This window comes from Squalius cephalus, assembly GCF_949319135.1.
Source record: "Squalius cephalus genome assembly, chromosome: 11".
NCBI lineage: Eukaryota > Metazoa > Chordata > Actinopteri > Cypriniformes > Leuciscidae > Squalius > Squalius cephalus.
In genome coordinates, this window is record NC_137132.1 from 32044675 (window position 1) to 32071235 (window position 26561).

The window sequence follows — 26561 nt, forward strand, 5'->3', positions numbered from 1 at the left end:
CAATATCAGCATCTTCCCAAATACGCAACCTGGGCGTCATCATGGACTCCACTCTCTCCTACCTGCATCACATCAAAAACATAACTAAAACAGCATTTTTCCATCTCAAGAACATTTCTAGACTCCGACAATGCCTCTCCAACTCTGTAGCCGAGACCCTCATCCACTCTTTCATCACTACCAGACTCGATTACTGCAATGGTATCCTGCTTGGTCTGCCCAGCAAAGCTACTGACAGACTCCAGTACGTACAGAACTCTGCTGCTAGGATGCTTACCCACACTAAACTCGGATCTCACATCACTCCAATCTTGAAGAAGCTTCATTGGCTGCCAGTTAAATCACGGATCAAATATAAAATCCTCCTCCTGACGTACAAATCGCTCCATGGACTTGCACCCCAGTATCTCTCTGATCTACTCCACCCCTACAACCAAGCTCGGTCTCTGCGGTCCTCAGACAAGGACCTGCTCGCTGTCCCTAAATCCAGGCTACGGACGTTTGGTGATAGAGCGTTCTGTGTGGGTGCACCATCACTCTGGAACAAACTTCCTCATGCCATCCGCTCTGCACCTACCCTGGCAACTTTCAAAGAACAGCTTAAAACACACCTCTTCGCTGAGACATATGGGCTATAGCTGCCCTGGTTTTACTCCCCTTTATTACCCCCCCCCCCCCCCTTTGCTGTTTGTTAAGAGTCCTTGGGCTTTGTGAAAGGCGCTATATAAATTAAAGTTATTATTATTATTATTATTATTCTTACCACAAGACAGCAATGGCAGAATGCAGATCTTCACAACGACATACAAAGCAGAACTTCTTTCTTTACCACAGCGGCATGAACTGGGACACCTGTACAGAGCTTTACCCACAGCAGTTCAAACTAATTCCTGACGCCCCACCGGGCTAGACGATCCCCGACAAAGCTTTCAGAGTGCTGGTAACATTTAATTTCCCCATACTCGTGCATGCATCAAACCACTTTAAATCTTCACACGTGCTCACTTCAATCGTCAGACACTGCAATGACACACCACTTCACAGTGAAAAGTATACCTTCACTCCAGCTCGTCGGGGCCGGCAAATCCACTGTTATGATCTTCAAAGGGGGACATCAGGTTTGACGAACGATCCAAAATTCAAAGCCCACTCGTTTCTCTCACAATAACAACCGCCTTTGCTTCTGCTGCTGACCCTCCGCTTTTGCCTCTCCTGCTCTCGTGACTCACGCTTTAATCGCGACCGCTCTGCCTCTCTCCTGCTCTCGTGACTCACGCTTTAATCGCAACCGCTCTGCCTCTCTCCTGCTCTCGTGACTCACGCTTTAATCGCGACCGCTCTGCCTCTCTCCTGGTGCCTCTTCAAAACGCCGCTTTTAAATCCCCCGTTGGAGACCCGCGCTCCAATGACCATTTGATTAGCCGCTGCAGCTGCCGCTTGTCAATACGGGCGGCCTGGTGTCACACCGGAAGTCTCCCCCCAGGGGAACTCGTTCCGCTCCCCAAAGTTCCTTCAATGTCACCCGGTGACACTATACTAAAAAATGTTCTGGCTCTTCCATCAAAGTGCATCCATCAATGATAAAAGTCCTCTTTTATCTGCCGCTTAATCATCAATCATAAGAGCCCAACTAATGGAAACACTAATCACTGTTATGGTGACATCAAATGAAACACATTAGAGTTAAACCCCTATTAATTCTCAATAACAACTTCTGTAGACGTCTGACAGAAATAAAGTCAGTCTGGTAAGTAATAAGTGAAGCTGGTAATGCTGTTTGTGGAGTTCTCCTCTGCTGAGATCTTGAGATATTTAATGTCTTCTTTTATAGTAACACAATTTTTTTTTTTTTTTACTTGAGTTAAACTACGGTTGAAGTAATGATACAGCAATTTTTATTTTTTGTAAGATTATTACATTTGTGAAGTGAAGTGAAGCCCAGACCTAAAAATGTATTACATGAACATCCACGTCAACATTCCCTTGTGTGTTTGTCTTGTATTATAAATGTAGATGCTTCACCAGCACAACATAATTCATAATTCAATTTCTTGTATGTCCATTTCCAAAAAGTTATTTTATATTTGCTAGGTTGATCGTTTTGATTGCCGGTTTTGACAAGCTACAGATTTTTGTTCTGGCCATATTCTTAATGCAGGTTTACATGTTTTAAAATAACATTCTATTGACAATCTGCTCCCTTCACATCTTCTCATTATCAGTGATTGATGGCTGTAATGATTGTAATTCTCAACTGTTAAATATTTCATTTAAATATATGTCATCCATGGGTAATTTATCTAATATCACAACCATTATATTGTCTGGTTACATTGATATTGGGAATATTAAGTATTTATGTTTCATTGTTTTGATCTTGTTGTTTGTTGCAATCATAGTGGCAAATCAATTAATTATTGGAATAATATGCAAGGAGAAGTCCTTGCATGAACCTATGTATTTTTTTTTATGCAGTTTGTCTGTAAATGAACTTTATGGCTGTATTGCTTTAATCCCATCCCTTTTAAGTAATATGCTACTGTCAAAGATCCCTGAAGTTTCACTCACCCTTTGTCATGCTCAAATATTTGCTTTATACACTTATGGATCAGTAGAATTCTGTAATTTAGCAATCATGTCTTATGACAGGTATGTAGCCATCTGTTACTCGTTGGAATATCACAGAATCATGTCTCCTGCCAGGACAGTTACATTGATCGCTCTGGGGTGGTCAATATCAATTATCAAATTCTCCATTACTTTATCAGTGAATGTACAGCTAAAGTTGTGTGGAAATGTACTGGACAAAGTATGGTGTGACAACTACATGCTTGTGAAACTGGCATGCTCGGACACCACAGCAAACAACATCTCTGGCATAATCGGTACCACTGTGACCATTGTTGCTCCTCTGGCATTAATTTTGTTCTCGTATGCAAAAATTTTTAGAGTCTGCCTAAAGTCCACAAGAGAAAAGACCCAAAAGGCTTTAAGCACATGTACTCCTCACCTTATCTCACTGCTGAATTACTCCGTTGGCTGTTCATTTGAAATAATTCAAAGCAGATTTGATAAGGTTTCTATGCCTCCTGTACTACGTGTGATTCTTTCAATTTATTTTCTTATGTGTCCACCACTCATCAATCCTATCATGTATGGTATGAGACTTTCTAAAATAAAAACGGCACTTAAAAAATGTATTTACACCAGGAACCACATAAAACCTGTATCACAATAGTGTCTATGACAATTGTTTACTGTCACCTATAAGGTAGAAAAATAACTTAATACTGTAAGTCATGCACTTAAAAAAAAAAAAAAAACAGGTTTGCATGTGTACAAAAACTGTTGTTTGTATTTGTCAAAATAAGAAAATCTTATAAGAAAGATTATTAAGAATCTGTTATAATGAATGATGATTTCGTAATGTAGAAATATTGTTTAATCTCTGTACAAAAAAGGGCATATTAACTAATTAGTAGTGCTTTTAAAAATGGTTCTTATCTTGCTTCTCTGAATTTATTAAAAAAAATAAATGTTCTTTGTTGCTTCTCATTGTGTTTCACTAATGCTTCTTATGAATGTTTTAGACCACAGAACAATTTTTTTTTTTTTTTTTTTTTGTTACAAAAACATGATACAAATGCTAGTCTTTAGAGATGCATTGTGTAATATTTAGGAGGATCTGTTGACAGAAATGCAATATCATTTAAGGCTGAATCCTTAATGATTTAATCTTTCTACTGTAGATTAAGCTTTAAAATGTAGCAGCCTATCTCAGCTCTTAGTTCTTATTGACAGCACATAATAAAGTACACAATTCAAAATATCTTTCTAATATTACCTGTTTAAAGCTTAATCGCTGGCTTATTTGAGATTAAGTTAATGACTTTTTTTAACTTACCAAATGCATTTTCTCTGACAGAATATGAGATATGCCTACTGTACTTATTTAAATATAAAAACTCCTATTTATATGCAGACCTGAGATTCATTTGCCTTGTTTTGGTAAATGCAATAGCATCACCTTGTCCACATGGTGGACCACTTGTATAAGGAATACTAGCCTACAACAATTGCTGAAAGTAATACTATTGTGTACTTGAGCTGAGAGAAAAAAAAAATGCTTTGTGTTTTCAAATTATATTATAAAGTTTGAAGGTGAGCTAGCTCACAAAATATAAACAATACAGTGCTGTCATAAAAGGAATTTGTTAATAACTAATAAAATAAAAAATATATAGTGTACATTGCTGTTTAATTTGTGTGTGTGTGTGTGTGTGTGTGTGTGTGTGTGTGTGTGTGTGTGTGTGACCTTGTAATACATGGCACTTTATGATTACTTTGTGACACTCATAAACATTGAGAATAAACTGCTTTTTAATTTAATAATAAGCATAAGTTATTGAGAGTTACTTTTTTTCATATAGACTCCTATTAACAATGGTTCTGTTGTGTTTAACTATATTTCGTTAATACTATATTTAGGAAACTGGCACCCTGACTGAGTCTTGTTTCTTCCAAGTTTTTTTTCTCCACTCTGTCACCTGATGGAGTTTGGGTTCCTTGTAACTGTCACCTTTGGATTTCTTAGTTGGGGTTTGAAAAGACACTTTATATGCAGTAATATTATTGATATGAGAACAATGATTTAGCTGAATGGTGACACTATTGTCTTGTGCAGAACTTCTTTATAGCTGTGTTATTGAATTGAACTGAGCTTAATAATGAAACCGTTGCCTTCTGTAGAGCTGCATTGCTGAAATTAACTTGTTTCATTATTGATAACTGAATTAACACTGAACTGACTTTAGATGAATAACTGTTTAGAGCTGCTTTAAATCTTCTGATTTTAAATTTCTGCCAATCACAATTCAACACATTTGGTCTATTAGAGAATAGCCTGGGTGCCAGCCCGAACCCCGCCCACAATATTTTTTGGTCGGGAAGTTCGGTCTGGACTCGCTCCGTTGAGGAGCTATTATGCCCGAACAACAATTGTTCGGACCAATCAAATTGTCAGGGCGGGCTTTATACGATGATGGACAGATGAGCAACGGTAACGTAATCACCTACGTCACCAAAGAGTGCTTGATTTGAATTAGTTTACAACAAAGACGAGTGCAGCTGGAGAATTGAGATTTCACGAGTTCACATTTACAAATAAGTCAGATAGAATAAATGCATATAAGATTTCACGAGTTCACACAAATAAGTCAGATAGATTAAATGCGTATATGACGTGCTGTCCGAGGGCTGTGGGCTCGGTAGCCATACTCCCCCCGTGTTCCTGGTTGTGAGAGAACAAGACAAGAGTGAGGATTCAGGGTGGTGGAGGGATGCTGAAAAACTGTCAAGGAGTGTTAGGTAAGTTGACAGAGTGAATATGCTTCCTCATGCATGCTGATATAGGGTAACGTTAGACATGGTATTGTTTGATGACAAGTTGATATTGGATTAATTATTTGTACGTGCTTCTCCCGAACTTTGTTTATGAAACATCATGTGTAGATTCCGCCATTGCGTCTGTTATAGAAGATATCCACAGCGCATTCATTTTAAAAGAGGAACAGAGAGCCGCGACATTTTGTTGGTTGAAAATATGAATGAAGAACATGCGTCATTTACTCCGTTGCTCTGATTGGTTGTAGGTCTATCCAATTGAGTGCAGAGGTTGTTTTTTTTCCTGGTTCGGTTGAGACACGCCCCATAATCAAATCTCTATGGAGCAGTCTCAGACTCACATTCTGACTAGAATATGAGTATGACGAAGTCAGGCTAATTAGAGAATGCTTTCTGCTATCAATTGTGGATGCTTTCAAAACTGTTCAAAAACTCATGAACAGTTTGTGCTGTTCCATATGATCCTACTCATTACTATTAATAGGTTATGACAATCATACGTCAGAAACTGACAGAAGTATGTCAAATTCAGTTAATTTCTTATAGGTTACAACCCACACAGCAACATTGTGTCTTCCCAGATCCGGCTCACATCTGGCACATGTGGAATGATGATCTGGCCCACATGCAGCGTGGAATGACGGCCAGTCCATGTACTTTTTGATCATTTCATTTCCTGTTTGGAATGGAATAACGAAAACTGAAAACCAGCTCGTTTATTCGTTTTTTTGCTTAGGTTAAAAAACGAAAAATTTGATTTTGCCTCGATTTTTAATTTTTCGTTTGTGGTTTACAAATCGGTTTATGGGTTCGATATTTCATTTGCACACGTGGGCGGCCCTGAAACGCCCCTTTCATCTGATTGGTCAAACCGCTCCGCCTTCAGTACAAGCTTTTTTTTTCTTTTTTTTAATTATTTACGAGTGCGGCACTCACAAATGCACTTTAATAAAATAATGTCTGAAACCACCACTCACTGTTAACTACGCACAATATTTGAAGCAGAAATATGTTGCTGGTTACGTAATTCGTGCTGATGAGTCTTGCAAGCGACCCCAAAAATGTGAGCCACAGACAGTAGGCCTATAGGCTATGACAGATTATTTTAGCATGATGTATTAAGAAGTGTCAGTAGCATAAAAGTGTCTTTTAAGTCAGTAGCAATACCTTGTAATTAATACGTGACTTTATAGGTAACCAATGCAGTGATGATAAAATTGGTGTTATATGATCATATTTTCTTGATCTAGTAAGAACTCTAGCGGCTGCATTTTGGACTAACTGTAGCTTGTTTATTGAGGATGCAGGACAACCAGCTAATAAAGCATTACAGTAATCTAGTCTCGAGGTCATGAATGCATGAACTAACTTTTCTGCGTCAGAAACTGATAGCATGTTACGTAGCTTAGCAATGTTTCTAAGGTGGAAAAAGGCTGTTCTTGTAACATATGAAATATGATTTTCAAAAGACAGGTTGCAGTCAAGTATAACACCCAGGTCTTTTACTGTAGAGGATAAAGTAACAGGACATCCTACTATGTTAAAGTTGTATTGTAAGAGGTTTTGTGGGTGGTTTTTTGAACCGATAAGTATTACCTCTGTCTTGTCTGGATTTAATAAAAGAAAATTGCGCGTCATCCAATCTTTTATATCTTTAACACACTCTGTCAATTTGGATAATTTAGCGTTTTCATCCGGCCGTGATGAAATATATATTTGAGTGTCATCAGCATAACAATGGAAACTAATTCCATGTTTCCTTATAATATTTCCAAGTGGCAGCATATATATTGAGAATAATAGAGGGCCTAACACAGATCCTTGCGGCACTCCATAGTTTACTGGAGTTATGATCGATTTTTCTCCATTTAAATAGACAAAATGGTATCGGTCAGATAGGTATGATCTGAACCATTTTAATGCTTGTCCTTGAACACCAGTATAATTTTGTAGTCGATCTAAGAGTATTGTGTGATCTATAGTATCGAACGCAGCACTAAGATCAAGTAAAACTAGTATTGAGATACAGCCTTGGTCAGAAGCTAAGAGTAAATCATTTGTGATTTTAACGAGCGCAGTTTCAGTGCTATGGTGTGGCCTGAAACCAGACTGAAACTTTTCATAGATGTCATTTTCTTGTAAGAAAGAGCCTAGTTGGGCAGACACAACTTTTTCTAGTATTTTAGACATAAAAGGAAGATTTGAAATGGGTCTATAATTTGCTAGGTTATTTGGGTCTAATTGTGGTTTCTTAATGAGTGGTTTTATAACTGCTAGTTTAAATGTTCTTGGAACATGACCTAAAGATAAAGATGAGTTAATAATATTGAGGAGAGGCTCTTCCACTATAGGTAACACTTCTTTCAGTAGTTTAGTTGGTATGGGATCTAATAAACATGTTGTTGTTTTAGAGGAAGTGATAAGTTTATTTAACTCTATTTGTTCTATAGTTGTAAAGCACTGTAATTGTTCTTGCGGGGTGATAATCGAGGCTGAGTTATAAGGCGCGATTGAAGATTGAACGTTTACAATTGTGGTTCTGATGTTTTCTATTTTCTCAGTGAAGAACTTCATGAAATCATTACTACTAAACTGTAACGGAATATTTTGTTCAGGTGACGCTTGTTTATTTGTTAGTCTAGCCATGGTGTTAAATAAAAACCTAGGATTGTTTTGGTTATTTTCTATTAGTTTGCGGAGGTGCTCAGCCCTGGCTACTTTTAGGGCCTTTTTATAATGTGACGTACTGTCTTTCCAAGCGATTCTAAAAACCTCTAAATTAGTTTGTTTCCATTTACGCTCTAAATTACGGGTTTCTCTCTTTAGAACACGCATAGTATTGTTGTACCATGGTGCTTTAATTTTCTCTCTGACCTTTTTTAGTCTAATAGGTGCAACAATATCCAATTTTCCAGAGAGAATGGTGCTCATAGTGCTGGTTAGTTCCTCTAGTTCATCTGTTTGTTTGGGTTCACTGAGCAGCTGAGACAGATCCGATAAGCAATTTGAAAAATTATCTATGGTGGATGGAAGGATTGTTCTGCTTAATCGATAACGTGGCGCAGCATGATATATTACAGGGGTACGTAATATGCAAGTTACCATGTAATGGTCAGTTACATCATCACTTTGTGGAATGATGTCTATATCGGTTGGATCGGTTCCGTGTGATATAATTAAATTGAGTGTATGATTAAAACGATGAGTTGGTCAGGTAACGTTTTGCTTAACCCCAAAGGAGTTTAATAAATCTATAAACGCAGCCCCTAACGCATAATTTTGATTATCTACGTGTATGTTAAAATCTCCAACAATTAATGCTTTATCGACATTGACCAATAGGTCTGAGAGAAAATCTGCAAATTCTTTTAGGAAATCAGCGTAAGGCCCTGGCGGTCTATATACGGTAGCCAAGGCTAAAGATAATAGGGATGTTTTTCTAGCATCTAAGAGCGTAACATTTAGTACAAGTACTTCAAATGAAATAAACTTATAACCCATCAATCAGCTTAAAGCATCTGACTACATTTTCTCTTGCTGTTCTCGCCATAATAAACAGACACAGCTGCCAGAAAAAACTAATGTTAAAAAGTCAAGAGCCCAACTAAAGCACACACGGATCGCCATAATGGTAACATCAAAACTATTAACACCAAACTATTACTTTCAAATAAATAATCAACAATAATAATTAACCTTTGTTAATTCTCAATAAGAATTTCTGTAGACGTCTGACAGAAATAAAGTCAGTCTGGTTACTAATAAGTGAAGCTGGTAATGCTGTTTGTGGAGTTGTTTAATCAGATCTTGAGAGATTTTATGTATTTTATCTTCAGTTGATTTCATCCAAGGTTGTGGCTGGAAGTAGTTCTTGTGTTTCTCTTTCCTTCAGTGATTATGCTTGTTAACAGCTGCTGTTCATCAATAATGCACAATCATTATTCAATCACTTAATTATCTCATTACCTCCAACACTGATTAAGTGTTACATTAAACAGCCTGTAGTGTGCACACTAAGCAGTGTTCATTTCATCTGGGCAAACCCATGTGGGGCCTACATGGAAATCGGGTGCAAAACTGGCTGGGCCCCAGTTAGCTAGCCCAGGTCAAACCCATTTGGGCCCCACATGGCTGTGCTGGCTGGGAACCTTTGGCAGTTATTGCAAAAACCCAGCCTATAGGGGCCACACACTTGCAACTGATATCAGTGAATAGATTGAACATGATTTCAGCTGAGCAATACCCATGCTACTGTTGTAGCACCAGATTTGTTCCTTCTAGTTTACTGTGTTTTGGTTAGGACATTTCAAGATGCAGTTTTGTGTGTGTGTGTGTGTCTCCAATAAGATGATCCTAAAACAACAACACAGGCAGATACCCAGTAAACAGTACAGCAACAAGTATTTGCCAATAAAATAAAACTTAAAAAAAAAGAAAAGAAAAAAAAAGAAAAAGTCTGAAATTGAATCTGAAAAAAAGAAAAGAAAAAAAAATCAAAGGCTAAAAACTTGGTCTTTATAAACATGGCATTTGCTACTGAAAATATCTGTCTGCATTTGTTTCTCAGAAGTACAAATGAGCTGCTAAAGTTTTAAATCATGCTTTTTCATTTTTCCCTCAGTGTTTTTGTCACATGTTAGAAAGGATAACAAAGATGGGTTCTCATTGACTAGTACATTTTTGAGACAGTTTGTGTAAATATTGCCCCTTTATTATTTCTTCAAGTTTCAGATTTTATCTTCAATTTATTTGTTTTTTGAAAATAAGAAAAAATATACTTTGTGCAAAACTCCATATTAACAAACATAGGATTTTATTTACCAGTTGTGCCCTCTGAGTGCAAGATTTCATTTCCTTGGGTGTTGGTAAGGACGTAAGATTCATCATTGCCCAGAGCAGAGCCAACTTCACTTTCTCTAGAATGCTGGGCACATTTGCCTCAGATTCTGTAAAACACACCACCGCTACTCGACTAGAGACCAAGCGTGCATCTTGTATTTCAGAGATGTGTATGGATCTATAAAAGAAACACATTTCTGTATTGTACAAAAAGTGCAACTTAAATCCAGAATAATTAATAGTTTGAATAGGAATAATAAGCTTAAAATGTTTATATTTTTATGACTTCACATATTGACATTATAAAGGAGTAGGATTTTAAGGGGTTACCTTTGAAATGATCTTGGAGTACTAGCTCTAGGTGGCTGTGTGATGTTTGCCAATGGTGAACTTGAAGGCCTTTGAGAAAATGAGAAACTACGCTGACTCAAAGCTGTTACTTGCCCTTGAAGTTCACCGCCATGAACCTCATATGCCCTCTGTCAGTTAGGTCCAAGCTGCAAAAATCTCCATTTTCCATAGGAAAAAGAGCGACGTTTGCAGAGTCTGTTAAATACAGACAGTCTGTTCCAACCTGAAACACAAAAAAAGTGATAACTGAAATACACCTTTTACGTCTAGTGATTCTTTCCTAGACTGTTTTTCAAAATTATTTATGTTGAATAACTACAATTCTAATTAACTTTTGATTTTCAATAATATGCAAAAATGCCCACTGAAGTACAGACAATGTATCTATTGAACTATCTTTAATAAATTAAAATAACAAAAATAAATACAGAGCCCCACACATCATGCACTAAAAAAAGCAGCTCAGCACTTTTCTTAACAACCACTTTTGATGATGCACATGGAAATTTGGCCTTTGATTTAATATTTAATGTTTTTAATTTTTTCTTAATGATTCATGGTCTTTAATGATTTTTACTTTTGTTCAAGGTAATAAAGCAACATTTTTTTTTTAAATAAAGGAAGAATATATAAAAATATGGTATTTGGGGTAAAAGGCACCCCCCCCCCCCCCCCCCCCGCTATCTGTTATAATAAACAGCCATCTGTCTTTTCCATTTGTTGACATGACATGGTTAGATTAAAATACATCGATTTGGAATTTGGGTTTTTAATTTTGAATTCACCATATTTATAATGAAACCATCATATTTAAAAATAGGATATTAATCATATATAATAAAATATATGTATTTGTTACTACTGTGAATCTATATTAAATTATTATGGGATCTTCTTCAATGCTTTCAGAATCTTTACTTTTAAAATTATCATATTTTAATGACAGTTTATTTTTTGAACAAAAATGAATTTTTATTTATCAAACTAAACCGAAAATAATACAAACTTTGCTGAAGTGATTGTTTTGATCAAGTAGTAACTTAGACATTATTAAAAACATTATTCAAGCTGAAGTAGCCTATTTGTGTCATTACTGTGTGTCTTTTGCCCCATGCTGGTTTTGCCCCGTGTGTCTTACTATTTCACCCCTATTTCCTTTAATAGTAGCTTTTTACTTTTATCTGGGCTTTCAACAAAAGGAAATTCTACAGGTGCTAATCTACCAACAAGCATTAGGGTGTTGCCTATAGACGGCACACAGACTCCGCCGGAGTAGGTAGCCTACCACAATCCTGGTCCAAACTCTATAGCTGTGTCCCAATGTGAAGACTGCATCCTTCGAAGGCTGCGGACTTCAAACGATGCAGCCTATGCGTCCTCCGAACGACGCTCCGTGTAGCCTTAGTAGGATTTCCTAATTGTGCAGCCAGTGTTCCCGATTACCGCTCCAGGCGCCAAGCAACGGTGCGAGAGTATGCTGCCATCCTGATAATTCATTTGATATAATTGAGTAAACAGCTATGGAGCCAGAATTGGCTATTGTCATTTTTATGTTTTATATTTTACTGGAGGACATGGTATTAAGGATGTTTCAGGTCATGTACTTTCGGCTTAGCCGAAGATTCAAATGTTCATTTATATCTTACCTTGATGCGATTTTGTAGGCTAGTGTATTCTTTAAATGGACATTGGTAAATATATTTACACAGGTTTTCAACCCTATTTGAATATAAAACTCAGTTGAATATAAACAGTCCAGTGCGGATGTTACTCCCGCTCTTCATTGGCAGCTGTCAATCACTGTTGCTAGGCGACAAGAACAGTCCTCCGTAGGCTAGACCGGTCCGAGCGCTTCAGGTGCGCCCTTTGAAATGGGACGGAGCTGTAGTTACCAACAATTTGTTAATATTGTGACAATAGGCCTACATTTACTTTTTTTAATTTTCAAAATAACCAGTGGTGGTATGTAAGGAACTACATCGTTAATACTCGAAGTGATTTTCCCACACAGGACAGCAACACTACAAAATTATGTTATTTTACAATATGATGCATTGTTTTACAATAAACTACACAAAAGTATATAGTTTAAATGTATCAACCTTGAAAATATTCAGAAGTAAAATGCAACATATGCAGTAATATAAAAGCAGAACCATCATAAAAACTCTGACAAGGTTTTTTTTCCTCCAGAATTCCTTTACTTTTACTCTTGATGCCTTAAGTACATTAGAGTATGCAAGATAAGTTTGCTTAACTAAGGTTTGAAATATATGACTAGTAGTTTTTCCCCAATGCAGTATTAGTGGTTATTAAAAGTACTTTAGTGTAATAAAGTATCTCAATATTTATTCCATGAGTCCTGCAAACCTGTTGGTAGACAACTTCACTGGATAGTGTAAATATGCAGTCAAACACTCTGGAGAGCATCCCAGATGATGTCCCACCAGCAGAAGGCCTTACCAGGGTCTCTATTGTGGAGCCCATCCCGTTCCAGCAGCACACCAGGGTCTCCCACTCAGCTGAATAAAACTCTACATAATATATAATATTTTATGTACTGTAAATTTAAATGTTTATGTTGATTTTGAGATGTTTAACGTATTTTGTAAATAGTTGGGGGGAAAACGTTATAGAAGAATTTGTTTCATGTAGAAATTATGACTGTGACTGTGAAAAACTGAAAAATAAACAATGTCCAGAGCAATGAATTCTCTTTTATTTACACATTTAAAGTTGAATATTTTTTTTTTCCTTTTAAAAAATATAAGTGAAAAAAGTTAAAGAATATATATATACATATACATATTTCTTAATCATTCTTTCAAGAAGAGAAAACAGCCTGTCCATTCTCTCTTGTGCTCTCCTCGCCTCTGCAGTTCCATGTCTTCTCTAATCAAGTCCAAAAACTCGTCCTCTCTGTCTCGCCTTCATCGTGGTGCTGATGCTGATGATGCTGCTGCCCCTGGCTCCTCCTCTTCTTGGTCACACACAGCTGAACTCGGCCCTGGTGTGTCCTCAGGGATTGAGGCAATGAGGGTGCAATCATCTCATCCATGAGGACAAACCAGGGCCAAGTTTCAGCAGTGGGTTCCCACTCACACCCTCTCCTGTCCCAGGACACGTGCAATCCTAAGGCAGAGCAAAATAACCATGGCTTGTTAACAACAACAGCACATACATTTCAGCAAAGATGTGATCTCAACTTTCTTACTTTGTATTTTTAAAATCATATTCATGTTCAGAAATCATATTCATGAATACTCAAATTTGGTTAAAACCTTTGTAGACATAGCTTGCATGACAGCACTACAAAAACACATACAAGTGAAACCCCATTGCCTTATCTACTGCTTTTCCTATTGTTGTGGGCTTTATAGGGTGAGTGATATTTCTTATTCACACAAGTTAGACAGACTAGTGCAAATATTACAATAAAATTTAATTTAATTTATTTAGTTTATTTATTTATTTTAAATTGCAGTTTAATAAATTGAGCTGTCTGCTCCTTGCTCCCTGAAACAATTATTAAACTATTAGCTCAAGTTTTGCCTCAGACCACCTGACAAATGAAGCCACGCAATGGTGAAGGAGTTAAGATGAAGTTTATAAGAAAGAAAAACTTGTGGCTTTTAACTCAGGTTTCACTAGCTATTTGAGTAAATGAAAACATAATACTTACATTTAAATGTGAATTTGCCGTCCACCAGCGAACTCTCGGCCGTCATTTATTTATTTATTTATTAATAAAAATGCTGTCGTCACCGCCGCGCGATGAATTATGGGGTAGAATAGGGTAAGATAGACCGCAAAGTGTCCATTTATGTATCCTTCCTTTCACGGGGAAACGAAGGGTGCATTTGGCGTCGCTTTAGCCTTCGTCGCGCCGCGATGACGCAACCGGCCTTCGAATACGGACTTCGGAGGATGCAGAATTGAATTGGGACAGCCTTCATCGCGCCGCGGTGACGCAATCGGCCTTCAAATGCGACCTCCGAAGTGTGCAGCCTTTGAATTGGGACATCCTTCGTCGCTCCGCTGTGACGTTTCGACGCGCCGCTGTGACGCAATCGGCCTTCAAATACGGCCTTCGGAGGATGCAGACTTCACATTGGGACACAGCTTATGTGGCACGTTGACTCAAAGTCTAGGCTATGTGTTATCGTGCTCGTCTATAGGCAAAACAATAATCTCTAAATATTTCGACTTTATTCTCGTAATTTTAGAATTTATTTTGTTTATTTTTTACGGATTTTAAAAAAAAAATGTAAAAATTTTTTATTAACGTTGCGGTTCAGGGCTTCCATATATTATCTAGCCAATTGGATAAATTATGCAACAATAATTGTGTGGGTGTGTTGGTATGGATGTCGGAGTGTGGTTTTTATGTGTTATAAAAAAAAAAAAGTGTGTGTGTGTGTGTGTGTGCTTGTAATACTTGAGAGAGAAAAACTCAACTGCGAATAACCAGTGGAGTTTTGCTGGCATCTAATGGGGAATGTGTTAGGCCTACTGCGCCCAAACAAAATCTTACGGAAACCTACTTTTTTTTTATATCAACCTCTAATTTGGAACACAACTTGTTTAGATGTATGGGTTTGATTTTCTAGCCGTTTTAGAGTTCAACATGTTTCATAAAATATACATTTTATATAAAATGTTCATAAATCATTTTCATAAACTTAAACCTATATAACTTTTTTACATTTTTTTTTTTTTTACTTCACCTTCCAAGGGTCTTCTTTAAAATGAGACCAAACTTAAGTTTGTGCTCTCAAGCTTCAAATTTTTATGAGTTTTTTGACATTGACATTTATGGACCTATGTGTAACTTTTTTTAATTGATGCAAAAGGGTTAACTGTTGACAGCATTAACGACTTAATGCCACTTCAATTAAACTAACTTAATTATCTAATTAAACACACCTGGACAATCCTTCCAATCCGTTCGGCGCGCATATCTTCCAGCCTCAAAGAAACTCTTTTGTTGTCTTTAAACAAAACGTATGCCATTGTCACAGATTTTAGCGTTAGAAGAAGAGTTAACACTTAGAAGATGTTATTTAGTTTAATGTTGCTGTCGACGATAAGTGAAACACTGGCCGCCAGTCGAAGTTGGGGGTGGATGGGGGATGGGTTCCTTAAAGGAACACGACTCCCTCATATCAGTTGCAACTAATAGTGGTAGATTGTTAAATGTTAACACTTTTTGCCAAAATATTGAACAATTAAAACCAGTTCACCTGTACAGCTATAAAAAAAATAATAATCCCCCCTTTGTTGCTGAGCTCCTCGTCTCTCATTTTTGGGTTAATTTGTGAGTTGTTTGAGTTATAATAAATATATAATTTTTGATCACGCACTTCGTTGTCAATCTTTTATGTTATGTGTCCCTGAATCCTAGACTTATGTTTTGTGGGAGCATAACATAAATGGGGGCTCGTCCGTTTTTTTTTTTTTGTTCTCGCATGAAATGCAGGTGAGTGAAGTGTGAATCTCATGATCTGTGGTTTTGCTTGCCTTTGATCTCCTGTTAGGCTGAAGAGGTGTCGTCCCTTGGATGTCACCTAATTTTGTTGTTTTAATAGTGTCACGGTGCTTCCTGGTCTTCGAGATGTAAAAAAGGATTCCTGCCAAAGGATGACTCCCGTGTCAATGAAGAATCAACTTCTTGGTCATAACAGTTTGCTGCATCCACTGCATCAGGCAAAACATCAGGAGAGACTTTCTTCGGGCATCCGCCATGGGCCAGATGATCAGGAACTCCATTCCCTACAAGGAAATTGAGATTTTAGGGCTTCAGGTGGAGCCTACGTTTCATGTTATGAAGTAGCACAGCAGACAGAAATCCTGTCAACAAATGATCAAGGTCAAGAGGCTGGGTTTAACGAAAAAGCAACTGCTTCAGATTTAACTGGAATACTGTGTGCATTCTAGGAATGCACAACTCGTTCAAGTCCAATTTGAGCCACTTGACACGTCAGAGTAGACACACAGTATTGTGTGAGGTTATCCTGCATATCAATCTCCTCCTGGTCCACTAACTGAATGAGTGCCCCTTTCAGCGGATAGTTTACTCTGTTGTTGACTTCTGGCCATATTCTTTCAATAATGTGATTCTGTTTTATAAATGAAAAGAAAAACAAGACAGCTAAGTTTGTTGATACATACTATGGAAGTTTTATAGCAAAGACAGACAGTCATTAAGAGAGATAAGACATCAAAAGTTTCTAGGGGGTTCAGTGTGGTATGGAGCATGGTGAGTCAGTTTCTACGGAGATAAGCTGGTTAGTTAGTGCATACGTTTGCAGAATTGTATAGTTTCAAAGACTTCAAAGATGCATAAAAATATTCATACACCTCTTGGGGTGTCCAATACTGTCCAGTACTGTTCCTGGCAGGTCGCTTTCCTCTAAATGTCCCACTCACCCTCTAACAAACCTCCCTGGAAACTTATATTTGTGAAGGAGAACCAATCATTCATGTTTCTCATAATTTATGCATTAGAATGATTTCCTGATTTCAAATTGTAAAAATGTATGCGTGTTAAGAGAACTTAGCCACTGAACATATAGCATTCTAATTCTGCTAAAATAACTTGAATAAAGTTTAGTTAATTTTGCTTAACCTACAGGGTCAGTAAAGTATTCTAATCTTCCAATCAGTTTCCAGTGATCCTGAAGTATCACTATATTTGATGGTATCATGATGGTAGTTAGACAAAGGGTTACGGGATTAGTTTCGAGTTGACAAAACCAAACAATCCAACCAGGCTTTGTTGGTGCCATTACGATGTTCATCAACTTTCTCTGTCAACACAGGCTTTGATCCTGGGTTTAGGAGTGACATCAGTGCAAGTTACTATGGCGATGGACACTGCTAAAAGCCAAACCACTTTCATGATACCTAAAACCCAGGGTTGGCACAAACTAAAGTGAAACATATCTGGCTAGCCACCAAAACCGGCTTCATGGTATAGGCCCCTGTATTGGACACAACAATACTAAGTGCAGTTAACAAAATAAAACATCTTAATAGATTATGTTAAAAGGACACTATAGTTTCTGTTGCCCTAAAATGTTTATGAATATATTATGACTTACATTTGTTGACGGTGTTTGGCAATATGGCTGCTTCTCTCTGTTGTTTCTAAGGTGTGCAAGTTTCTCTTGAATAAAAAGTGTTAAATAAAACTCCTTCCCATGATCCACCCTGACCTGGTCCCACATTCCATATTCGATCACTGCACTTCTGCAAGAAACAAAAAGTACAGCTTATCGCTAAAAGCACTGAAGGTAAAAAAAATGCTGTTTAGCCAGTCAAGTTATTGTCTATCAGCTCTACAGAATAATGTCTTGCTTAACACAAATGTATTATTAGCAGTGTTCTGAAATGAGGCAAAGTCCTCAGTATTTAAAAAAAAGGTAAATTCATGTTCCAGTTACACGCAATGCTGACATTTTCCAGGTTACATAAACATTACATAAACTATTAAGAACACCACCAATACATTTTTTTTTTAAATGTATGCAATTACTGTTATATTAATCAAAACCATGTATAAATCTCAAATCTTTTCATTTATTCCAAAGATGCAGTAACACAATTCAGATTTCATGTATAGTCCTATTTTATTTGTGAATTGATGCTTGGAAAATTAAAGGTGGAATTTATCGAATGGATTATTTTCTTATACAAATCTTTGCCTCCTCTGAGAAAACACACATGGTGAATAGGTAATGCTTGTTGAAAAAACCAATTATCTTTTGGACTCTTTCTCCTCCAGTTCAAGCCAAGTTCACTCTTGCACCCAAAAACATGTAGCCTAATTGTTCATACTCTTGGCGGTTAGTGTTATGATTAGGATTATTCACACATTTCTCATAGATGTATGGAATTAATTTGGAACTACACAACTAAAGTACCCCAAAAAAACCAAGATCAAAAATTTGAAGTTACCTGTAAACATTTTGATATATTGTCAGGTTGTTTTTTACTGGCATAGTGGAATGTGCGACAATTTTTCTGGAGTATCCATCCACAGCTGCTACATGGGTCACCCCAAACATTACCATCTTCTCATTTTGGTCGATATGTAATTTCTGACCCATGTATTCTGCAGTGTATGGTATCGGATTCAAGTTCCGAGATCCCTGTATAAAAAAAGGGTAGTAGTAAATGTTTAGATTATTTAGATTTTTTTAACCTAATAGCAAAACACTGGGAAAAACAACACTACCTACTAAATAGTTATTTAATAATAGATTTTTTACTACTTAATTTCTATTACAGAAATCTACATGACATTGCATCGTTGCTGTAGCCTGGAGACTCAAGTGTGCAGAGCTTATAACTCCAGTGGGTGGAGACTTTCAAGTTAGTGGGGTTAGGAGTGTACTTTCTATTTAAGGAGCAGTAGTCCCACACATTTAAAGCTGATCCTCTATAACTAGCTGGCTCGGCCAGGGGAGCGTTCCCCATACAATGATGCAACTCGCTTCTTAACTACCATAGTACAATTCATCATTGAAGAAATCAACTACTAGATAGTCACGATTGTTTTCCCGAAATCGTATTGTCGCAAATTTGTTTGAGATCAAATTAGTCCCCAGATGCCATGTTTGCAATTTATAGCAATAATTCTCATTTTATCAGTTATTTTGATTCATTTCCAGACTCAATAGCTTGTTCTTACGTACTAGACCACGTGCTAACTCTTCAAAAACTGCTTCAATTTTTTTTTTGACAAACTAACCCCCGGTTTCACAGACAAGCAATGCTTAAGCTAGTCCAAGACTAAAATGCATGTTTGAACTGAAATTGCATTGATATATCTTCAAATATGTCAGTGTCATTTTTGTCTCAAGAGGCACACCAGTAATGTTTTTTTGGGGCAGGTTTATAAAAGCTACTTAAATGTCCTAATTGAACTACGGCCTAATCCTGGCTTAAACTAACCCATGTCTGTGAATCCAGTCCTTAAAAGAAATAGCATTTGTATATTTTTGATAAAATAAAAGATATAGATTGTACTGAATGTCAGCTTATTTATTTGGCTCAAGATAAGGATTTGAGTCCATGTCATGCAAACAAGAAACTCTGCTTCTAGCCACAGGTCGGGAGCCGTCGTTCCAACCACAAAACTTTGTAGGTTGTTTGCGAATGTCCGTTGGTTTCGGCAAACACAGACTCTTTAAACTTTGCTGATAAAGATGAAACTTGACAGCATAGTTGGCTAACGGTGCTTTCCAGGTTTATACCCATCTCACAAAGCCTGATTTTATTTAAGAGCTGACCACAACAACCCAGCCATTTTTGTATGCATGCAAGCATGTAATAGCAGTTTCTACCATTTTATGGCACTTATGCCTACGATTAAATTATGTATTTATTTTATAATCTTTCAGGAATGATTTTAATTGTATTAATTAAATGATTGTCCTAATCAAACCCTAACCCTAAACATATCTGTTGGTAATCCTCTTGAAATATTTAACCTAATTTGTTTCAGTATATGAGCAACTATATTCTGGTTTTAAATTCAATATCCTTGAAAAGAGACTATTTTCTGTATCTTTGCGAGACTTAAATTCATTAGCCGAAGTGCAACATGCGTACCACATGCGTACTCTGATGTGTGATACACTTAAAGTGCAGTAAACTGTAAAACTAGTGTGTTTATCAGAATGTCAATAAATCAAACAAATGCCAGTTTACAACAGCCAGAAGCACAATTAACTGTTTTTGCAGCTAAATAATAACTGGAGACTGCTGACTCCAGTGAAAGATAGTAAAAAGTGAATAATTTCCATGGGTCTCATCTTTGCATCAAGTTTGAATCAGGTCTCTTCTGAATTGGCTAGTGGCGTGGTCACAAAAAACTATGGTCACTGTTAAACACTGAAACTGCAGCCTGGTATTGCAGTAATATATTATTGAAGTGAACAACTTTTTAACCTTTATAACACTAACATGGTTTGATTAAAGACAAACACTTCCAAAATTTAACAACATAATCCATCTTTTATTTACCAATACCTACATGATATCACTTAGGTAAAGTTGGTTTTATATTCGCACATTCACACTTTTTTGCTTAAAAACTGTCTCAATAACAAGCGCAATAAAGCACATTTTTGCAAAATAAAAGCAGCTACATGATCTTTAGGACAAAGATGGTGAACTACAACACTCTCCACAATAGATCAAAATGGGCAAATATTGTTTTAATGGCATACAAAGTTGCGACTGTTCACTGAACATTCAATGTGTGTGGTAAAGAAGATAGGGACCATCTAAAAAGTTTTTTTTTTTTTTTTCATTGTGTGCAAAAAGACAACTACATTTTTGCAAAGTACAGATGTACCAGCAAATCTCTCTCACATTATGTGTTCTAATGCTATTGATTGCACTTTAGCAACAATAAAAAGTGCATTATAATGATTGTATTTAGGAAACCTGCCTCACTGTACATAATGTACATAAATATTTTTAAAATAAAATTACATTAATTCACCAAAGGGATTTTTTACTATCCGAAGGTTGTAGCATGTTCCTAGTGACCAGACTGACTTACTACAGGTGAAATTTTGACAATACCTCCCTTACTGTACAATTATCAAATATGTTTATGTAATGAGCATATTATTACATATGTGTATTACATATGTTTATGAAATAAACTGTAAATCACCTTAGTGTTTTGTATATATATATATCCCAAAGGTTGTAGTGCTTTCCTAGTGACCAAACTGACTTACTACAGTTGAAATTTTGACAATACCTAATAATACTGTTTTACATAATAATATAATACTGTTTTTTTTTTTTTTTTAAGGTTGTAGTACATTAATAGGGGCTACATTATTATTAACAGTAGTGACTGAACCTGTACGCATTGGTGCAGCAAATCTGACAGATAATGAACAGCAAGATCATGGAGGCATTCAAGATACTGTACAGTGCACAGTGTTTTTATTTCTATTATCTTTCTAATTGTTCATGGAATACCACTCTGGGATTATACATAAAAGTTGTAATTAATTCCTTGTGGTTAGAGTAATATTTCAATTTCACCTCTTCAAAATTTTGCTGTTGTTGATCCTCTCTTGGTTTAAGTTGTTCTTATATTATCATAAACCCTTTAACTGATTGTTTTGTCAAGTACTTTTTACTTTACTATATTTTCGTTTAGTGAAGTGACGTAAAAGTTTAAGTAAAAGAAATGTGTGTGTTTGAATACAATTTTTTCAAATGTTTTCAGTCAGGACTACTTTGGGTAAACAAAAATATTTAAGCAATTGAACATGTTATTTAATATTTATTCATTGCATTATGTAATTGGTTAACACACATAACTATAACTGTTAGTGGTTTGTTACATAATTAATCCTTGTCATGTTTACCAATGTGAACAGTGCCAAAGATGGTACCCAATGTATGCTGCATTGGACTATCACCAGACAAGCTACCTGGAAAAGATGCCCAATGGTTGTGCTCACTGTGTACCTTAAACAGTGGAACATCATTAAAGAATATCTGCTGAAACTTCTGCTTTATTGTCCTTGTTTAAATATGGATTACCACTGTATATCTGTATTTTGGGACTTACAGTTAAAGACCCAAGGACAAGATAGGATTTATTAAGACCAGGCGTTAGAAGTGCAGACAATTTAAGACAAGAGTTGGAATTATAATAAATTAAAGGAAATTTTACTGAAGATAGTTTGCAGTTTCATCAGGCAGAAGTCAGCTTCAAGAATCACAAGGAGTGATTACTCCAGTGATCAAAAGTAGGCCACTTCCCCTTACATTTACAAAAATCACAGCAATTATACCCTTCACCAAGGTCTAAGCTTTGTCATTGCTTCAGGTTGAATGATTCTGATTGGCTAATAAATAATCACACTTTTTCTACACATAGATAGACTGAAGCATATCTCCATCAATTATGCGGCTGACATTCGGACCCTGAATTTAGGCACGTCGTGACCTTCCACACTTGTAGTGATTGTAATGAATAGTAATTGGACCAATTTTTGAGTCTGTAGGACCAACTCTATAGCACCACCACCAGTTCAAAAATTCCACATTAAAAGGGTTATAGCTTTTGAACCCTTTGATGTAGATGTGAATGTAAATAGATGTAAAATGAAACTTAGTACACCTGATTCCACTCATTATGGTAATCACAATCAATATCTTACAATAAGACTCTGCCCATTACAGTAGTGGCCATTTTGAAAAGTACAGTGTTCAATTTTTTGTGCTACTCCTCATTCAAATTTTGTTCAATTTTTACAAAAATTGGCTCAGATGATCTTTGGACCGAGCCACACAGAAGTGACTGAACAGATTTTTGATTTTTGCTACCGTTCCCGATATATTTTTCTCCAAATTTGACCTGTATTTGTTGCCTTATGGTAGTTAGCTTAGCATGCTAATTGGTTAGCATGAACCATGAACCATTCCGGTTGTGGGTTTGAATGCTGTGTGGCACATTCCCAGATCGCAAGAGGTATGGTGGCCTTAAGTGGTGGAAAAGTTGCTCCTGTTCCAGACATGGTGCCTATATGTGAACGAACTCGATAAATACAACATGCAGCAAATTTATACAAAAATTATTCATTTGAATTGCTTCTAACTTGAACTATTGGACCTTCTTCATCTTGCCAAAAACAACTTCCCAGTGGCGCAATGATATGAGTGACAGGTATCTGACCCAGAGATAATGGGTTCAAGCCCCATGTGGCATGATTTAAAAAAATTGTGTGTCATGTCGATTCCTTTATTATTCAACGTTGTACTAATCTTTATTCCTCTTGGATTAATGTATGTCTTGTTCATTCTATGTTCATTCTCATCTGAACTGCTGTTCATTTTGAGTTCATTTTCACCTATACTTCTAAACCAGCTCTTTTTTCTTCAATTTCTGCTGTTTTTACTATTCCAGCTCTTGCTGCTGCTTCAGGGGCTTGGCCCTGTATCGTTGTTTGCAGCTATATTTCCACTTGTTCCTTAACCTGTAACCAAGAATACTAACACACACAGACACAGTTTCTTCAAGATTGGATTTGGTGAGGAGGAGAGTCTTCTCAAAACATTAAGATAACATGTTATTTCTCTCAAGGAGAGGATACTTTAAATCTAACTGTAAAGTAAAGACTTTAACTAAGAAATGGTCTCTCAACTATAGGTTTCAATGACTCCTGAGACCATTGCTATCAGGGTAGCCTAGAAAAGCAGATGGATGTAGTGACACCTGTTAAAGAAGTCCATATTTCATCTCTGGAAGCCAGGCTAAATGAGCAAGCACTGTTACTGCATTCCTGGCATGGGCCAGACCCTTACGTTACACCTCAGATATCAAATACAGACATTTAAAGGATACATGAAATAACATTTTTGATAATCACACTGGTAATTTCTATAACAAAGTAAAATCTCATAAGCCTAGAGAAGTCATTCAACTCATTTGATATATAGAAGGAAAACTATTGATTAATACCTTGATTATAATCACTCATTATATATACATTGAAGCAGCAGTGTGTTCCAGAATCCACTTCTTCAGGATTTCATAACAAAAACTTAACTTGAATCATTACAATAAGGGTGTTGCTTATTTCTAACGTTGAAAATATGATTAACCTAAAATATCTGCATTTTTTTAATCAATGAAAGAATTGTGTTGTACAAGAAACAGCAGTTCTAATACATATTTTTACCTAATACATTTATCAAAGTTAATTGAGTGATCACTAGGAACATACTATAACCATTGGAACACGGAAAAAGGAGAAATTACAGTATTTGTTTAATAATAATATGTTTGTACTATACTTACAGTAAGGGAGGTATTGTCAAAATTTCACCTGTAGTAAGTCAGTCTGGTCAATAGGAAAGCACTACCTTTGGAAAATGAAAAAAATCCCTTTGGTGAATTACTGTAACTTTTACATAAAACATATTTGCGTACTGTATGTACAGTAGCCTACACAAAAGTACACTAAAGCAGTCTAGGTGAATACGCAGCAAATATCAAACCTGAAACTATTTTTACCCTGGTTGGCAACTGGTATTTTTTTTTTTACTTGACTATGTTCATGGTGCTGTCCATGTATGTGGTACTCCTACATGATCAAGTCTGCAACTTGGGTAAAGTTGGTTTTATATTTGCATATTCGCGGAGTTCCGCGTTCAATATCTCGTGAGCTGAATATTGTTACTACACAAATAACATTGTTTTAATATTTAAATCTTCCTCAAAACGAGCTTTCCTTCGGGTTTGCACTTTGCAGATGGTCCCTTCTTAGCAGCCTGCGCATAGAGATCAATGTATTTTGTCCAGTGCGAAGGAAAGATCGTTTTGAGGAAAATTATGTTGTAGCTTCTGGTGTTTTATCTGTAGTTATATGTGATAGGTGTTTTCTGTAGCAACAACGTTTAATTCACAAGTTATTGAACGCGGAAGTCCGCGAATGTGCGAATATCTAATATAAAACCAACTTTACCTAAGTCATGATATCGAGCCATGTGATAGGGCTGATTGATTGTTCGCAGCATACATCCCACGCGGCCTTCGGATGCTTTGATACCTTTTGAAGCCAGGTATCCCTTCATCATTTTTCTGCCATATGTTGGCCCAGTCTGTTGAGGGGAAAAACATACAACACTTCCAGTTTTAACTATTCCTATCACAACCCGGGGGGAGTTCTGATTAGGGCCAACCCAGCAAACACAGAACGTTGGCGCAACGTACCCAACCTTCTAACAACGTTTTAACAACATGGCCAAAAGGTTGCTATAGCTACGTTGTGTGGTGAAGGTTGTTACAGCGTTGTCACAATGTTGACATTGAACCACCGTTCAGGGCCATTGCTTAAGGTTGTGCCAACGGTGTCTTGACAACCACTGGACTACATAATGTACTCGTCACTGCCCTGAAGTGCGAAAATCAGCAATTTAAATCCCAACCACCTGTTGGGCTCATTGTGTTGTCTCGTTCTTCATCGAGCAAGGATACGTGAGTATTGCGTTTAATTTAGCCTACCTCAGCTATCAAACACAACCTACAACTTTAATTTCTAATGTGATTAATGTAGCCTCGCTTGCACTGTTTAGTTTTTTAGTATTTTACTATTTAGACTCATTCGTTTCTTTGCTCCTCTCGTCCGGCTTTCGGCTACTGTCTGCCATACAGAACCGGTTTTGTTCATTAAATGTTCTGATCTGCCTTTGCTTTTTATGTTTCATTTATTATACTTAAAATAAATTTGTATATTCGTTTTTTTTTTTTTTTTCACAAATGTATTACTTTTGGAAGTGCAATTTGATTACGCAGTTTTAATAAAGTTGAATTAACGAAACCTTATGTAATTTTTACTCTTCAAAGTGTACACTTGCAGGTGTTGATAGCCCCACTAAATAATAATATAGATAAACAAACGATAAAAAGTATATAATTATCTAACAAAATGCTAAATGGGGGATATAGCAGCATATAAAAATATTGTCAGAACGTCGTCTCTCAGTTGCTGAATGTCGCGCAACAACGTTGCGACAGCCCTGTCGCGTCTTACAATTCTACTTTGTTATTCTATGTTGCGAGCACGTAGACAGCGACGTTGCCATAGAAGAAATGCAACGTGCCACAGACGTTGCCACAACGTAAATGTGTTTGCTGGGAAATTCCGAGCTCTGAGCCCTCCTCCCGGACAGCACGTCAAATAGCCATAAACCTTTACATTTAATTATACGTAAATGTGAACTGACCTACCTCGGTAACTGCTTTTGCAACTTCCACCTCGAGCTGGGAATCTTGCAGACGCTCTCTCCGTATGCCATGTTCAGCACAAAATCGACGTATCAAAAGCATGATGGGAAACGACTTACTGACGACACAGCTTAATGCTCATTATTGGTTTAAACAACTGTGATGTATTGTTCTCTTTTAAAATGTTTGATTT

At 36.7% G+C, this 26561-nt stretch overlaps 2 protein-coding genes and 1 pseudogene across 3 annotated transcripts in view; 1 reads left to right on the plus strand and 2 right to left on the minus strand.

The window, feature by feature from the left end:
- Positions 1–26561, minus strand: part of LOC307167238 (olfactory receptor 52K1-like) — a gene marked incomplete at both ends in the record, with an annotated part of 91032 nt that overhangs the window by 16369 nt on the left and 48102 nt on the right. The window lies entirely within an intron of this gene.
- Positions 2288–3238, plus strand: LOC307167239 (olfactory receptor 4B13-like; the record flags this gene model as incomplete). The annotated part of the gene is made up of 1 exon (XM_079886228.1): positions 2288–3238. The coding sequence occupies one exon, from the start codon at positions 2288–2290 to the stop codon at positions 3236–3238; it is 951 nt and encodes a 316-aa protein (XP_079742354.1).
- LOC307167240 lies at positions 16184–26470 on the minus strand (annotated as a pseudogene). Its single transcript has 6 exons — positions 26372–26470; positions 25114–25242; positions 18553–18746; positions 17697–17844; positions 16509–16712; positions 16184–16365 (listed from the first exon to the last, which is right to left on the minus strand). The product of its transcript is annotated as an uncharacterized misc_RNA (transcript).